Source organism: Oncorhynchus masou, chromosome 6 (genome assembly GCF_036934945.1).
Source record: "Oncorhynchus masou masou isolate Uvic2021 chromosome 6, UVic_Omas_1.1, whole genome shotgun sequence".
NCBI lineage: Eukaryota > Metazoa > Chordata > Actinopteri > Salmoniformes > Salmonidae > Oncorhynchus > Oncorhynchus masou.
The window spans coordinates 81721441-81725329 of NC_088217.1; the positions used below are offsets into that span (position 1 = coordinate 81721441).

The window sequence follows — 3889 nt, forward strand, 5'->3', positions numbered from 1 at the left end:
ACATTCATGATAGTTCTTCATTTGTGCTTTTGATTACAACCTTTCGTTCCCAGAGAGTGACCCAGACAGTCAGACATTCACTGACGGCCACCCTATACCGCAGGACAGCAAGATATCTTTATTCTCTTTGAACTCAGATCTACCTTCCAAATGAGGGCTTTACAATGAGAATAAGGATGACATTGACGGTGTCTTGACAGGAACCTTGCCTGCAGACGTGGCAACAAACCCATCGCCTATGAAATGTCAAAGTACACAGCTGCACATAAAGCTTCGCCTCTGGAATCCAATTGATATTTGAAGGAAGAAGATGCTCCGTCTCAGAGATAATTACCTGGTATTGAGTTCTGGTGCGCAGGTATTCTTCAGTTGTTGTTAAGTTATTACGTGGAAGATGCCACAGAGTCAGGGTCAAGGTGCGTCTCGGTGGTGCGGATCAGGTGCGTTTTCCATTATCAAAGCCTGAGGTCACTAATTGAGGTCTGAAAGCTTGTAAGACCTGATGCAGTGACCTAACAAACAAACAGAAATGTAGCACCACTTGGATATTGTCACATTGCCCAGAATTCCATTTAACATGTGGCAACAAGTCTTCTAGAAGGGGACAATTCCTTGTATTGGTCTCCTCTCTCTCAGTGGTTTTGGAATACCTTCCCACACAAGGCCATAACTATTCACACAAGGCCATAACTATTCACACAAGGCCATAACTATTCACACAAGGCCATAACTATTCACACAAGGCCATAACTATTCACACAAGGCCATAACTATTCACACAAGGCCATAACTATTCACACAAGGCCATAACTATTCACACAAGGCCATAACTATTCACACAAGGCCATAACTATTCACACAAGGCCATAACTATTCACACAAGGCCATAACTATTCACACAAGGCCATAACTATTCACACAAGGCCATAACTATTCACACAAGGCCATAACTATTCACACAAGGCCATAACTATTCACACAAGGCCATAACTATTCACACAAGGCCATAACTATTCACACAAGGCCATAACTATTCACACAAGGCCATAACTATTCACACAAGGCCATAACTATTCACACAAGGCCATAACTATTCACACAAGGCCATAAGGCCATATTCTACACAAGGCCATAACTATTTCTATTCACACAAGGAGCCAGAGAGAGAGAGAGAGAGAGAGAGAGAAACAGTTTTTTTTTTTTTTTTTTAAACTGAACCTCCACCAAAATACCTTATTTACATAATTATTCAGACACTTTGCTATGAGACTCAAAATGAAGCTCAGGTGCATCCTGTTTCCATTGATCATCCTTGAGATGTTTCTATAACTTGATTACAGTCCACCTGTGGTAAATTCAATTGATTGGACATGATTTGGAAAGGCACACATCTGTCTATATAAGTTCCCACAGTTGACAGTGCATGTCAGAGCAAAAAACAAGTCATGAGGTCAAAGGAATTGTCCGTAGAGCTCCGAGACAGGATTGTGTCGAGGCACAGATCTGGGGAAAGTTACCAAAACATTTCTCCAACATTGAAGGTCCCCAAGAACACAGTGGCCTCCATAATTCTTAAATGGAAGAAGTTTGAACACACCAAGACTCTTCCTGGAGCTGGCTGCCCAGTCAAACTGAGCAATAGGGGGAGAAGGGGTGACCAAGAACCTGATTGTCACTCTGACAGAGCTCCAGAGTTCCTCTGTGGAGATGGGAGAACCTTCCAAAAGGACAACCATCTCTGCAGCACTCCACCAATAAGGCATTTATGGTAGAGTGGCCAGACAGAAGCCACTCCTCAGTAATAGGCACATGACAGCCAGCTTGTAGTTTGCAAAAAGGCACATAAAAGACTCTTAGAACATGAGAAACAAGAGTCTGATGAAACCAAGATTGAACTCTTTGGCTTGAATGCCAAGCGTCACGTCTGGAGGAAACCTGGCACCATTCCTCCGGTGAAGCATGGTGGTGGTGGCAGCATCATCCTGTGGGGACATTTTTCAGGGGCAGGGACTGGAGACTAGTCAGGATTTAGGGAGAGATGAACAGAGCCAAGTACAGAGAGATCCTTGATGAAAACCTGCTCCAGAGCGCTCAGAAACTCAGACTGGGATGAAGGTTCACCTTCCAACAGGACAACAACCCTAAGCACACAGCCAAGACAATACAGGAGTGGCTTTGGGACAAATCTCTGAATATCCTTGAGTGGCCTAGCCAGAGCCCAGACTTGAACTCAATCGAAAATCTCTGGAGAGACCTGAAAATGTAATACATTTTAAGGCTGTAACATACCAACATTTGGAAAAAGTCAAGGGGTCTGAATACTTTCCGAATGCACCATATAACCTAATGAATTGGAAAATCTAATTCAGGGTGACTTTTGCATGATCCAGAAATTGGCTATTGTACTGGTGAATTCACCAATTTGTAAGTCGCTCTGGATAAGAGCGTCTGCTAAATGACTTAAATGTAAATGTAATGTAAATGTATGAAGCCACTTTGGGCTTGCTGTCTGGCGGCAACTGGCGCTGTCTGGCTCCCTCGAGTCGTGCGCCTGTGAAGAACTGGGTGGGCGGTGTCGTCGAATATTTAAAAAGTCTAAACAAGTTGTCAATGAGGAGGAAGGAAATATAAAACCTCACCTTCCACGTCGCCAGGGTTGTATTCGCCAGCTATCAACAGAAGGACAGGATGGCTTGCTTTGACAGCTGCCAGTGCCTCGGCGAAAGGGGACAAAGAAGCATCCTTTACAGCATTTTGAAAAACGACAACCAACCGAATCAGCATTCACAGGGGCGGGCGAGGTTGGCGGTCCCGCAACAGCAGCCTTGTTCGTGTGGATCTAAGAAGAAAGTGGTTCTCCGTTCTCCCCAGACAACGTGTAAAGCAGCGTCCGTAGCGCTTTTAAAAACGCTGAAGTTTGTTAAAAATGTACTTTGTTTTCGGAAACTTCCAGCGGAGGACCAGTTACAGCTCGTGCGCAACAGCTGGGCTCAGCTGCTCGTTTTGGGCATGGCGCAGGACTTGATCGACTTCGAGATCATGGAGACGCCAGAACTCAGTATGTTACAGAACATACTAACCAGCGGACAAGGAAGACAGGAGACCGCGCACGGGCGCAGTGGCCAAGGCGTTTCTCTCACCGATGTCCAAGGAATACAAATGTTTTTCAATCAATGTTGGGGACTGGACATCAGCACCAAAGAATATGCATATTTAAAGGGAGCCATTCTCTTCAATCCAGGTTTGTTAAACAAATGGTTTTATGGTGTATTTACTAGTTTTATTATTATCAGCAAGTCTATTATTATCATTATAGTTGTTTTTGTTATTATTTTTTAGAATAATAATGATCATCATTATAATTATAATTATTATTGTTTTGATAATTATTATTATTATTATTATTTTATGAATGGGCTATTATTAACTATGCGACTATATTTGACTCGTTTGAGTTTCACCTTCATAGTTCCTGATTTGAACTTCCATTTTATTCTCTCCTTAGACATTGCAGAGCTCCGGTGTCAAAGCTACATTCAGGCACTGCAGAGCGAAGCGCATCAAGCCCTTAGAGAATATGTGAAAGTCAGTCACCGAAGAGACTCCACAAGGTTCACTAAACTATTCATCGCGCTCTCCATGCTACGGTCCATCAATGCAAACGTCGTGGCTGGACTTTTCTTCAAACCTGTCATCGGCACGGTCAGCATGAATGAACTTCTGCTCGAGATGTTTTACGGAAAATAGACTGAATAAACTGTTTAAAGACAGAATGCAGACAGAGTTGTGGGCTGGACTGGAGGCTGAACAGAATAACAACAGGCAGGTGTATATGTATTTCTTTTGCTATAACACATCCTATTTTTGTCAAATAAAAGTGTTTGCTGAA

The 3889-nt window shown here is 43.1% G+C and overlaps 1 protein-coding gene across 1 annotated transcript; it reads left to right on the top strand.

The window, feature by feature from the left end:
* The first annotated feature begins 2609 nt into the window (after positions 1-2609).
* LOC135542792 (nuclear receptor subfamily 0 group B member 1-like) lies at positions 2610-3889 on the top strand. Its single transcript, XM_064969991.1, has 2 exons — positions 2610-3241; positions 3506-3889. Exons 1-2 carry the CDS (start codon positions 2689-2691, stop codon positions 3745-3747), a joined length of 795 nt encoding a protein of 264 aa, XP_064826063.1. The 5' UTR covers positions 2610-2688; the 3' UTR covers positions 3748-3889.

Coding starts and splice junctions, on each gene's coding strand:
- LOC135542792 (XM_064969991.1), top strand. CDS start 2,689: ATGGCTTGCTTTGACAGCTGCCAGTGCCTCGGCGAAAGGGGACAAAGA. Junction 3,242..3,505: donor AGCCATTCTCTTCAATCCAG/GTTTGTTAAACA, acceptor TTCTCTCCTTAG/ACATTGCAGAGCTCCGGTGT.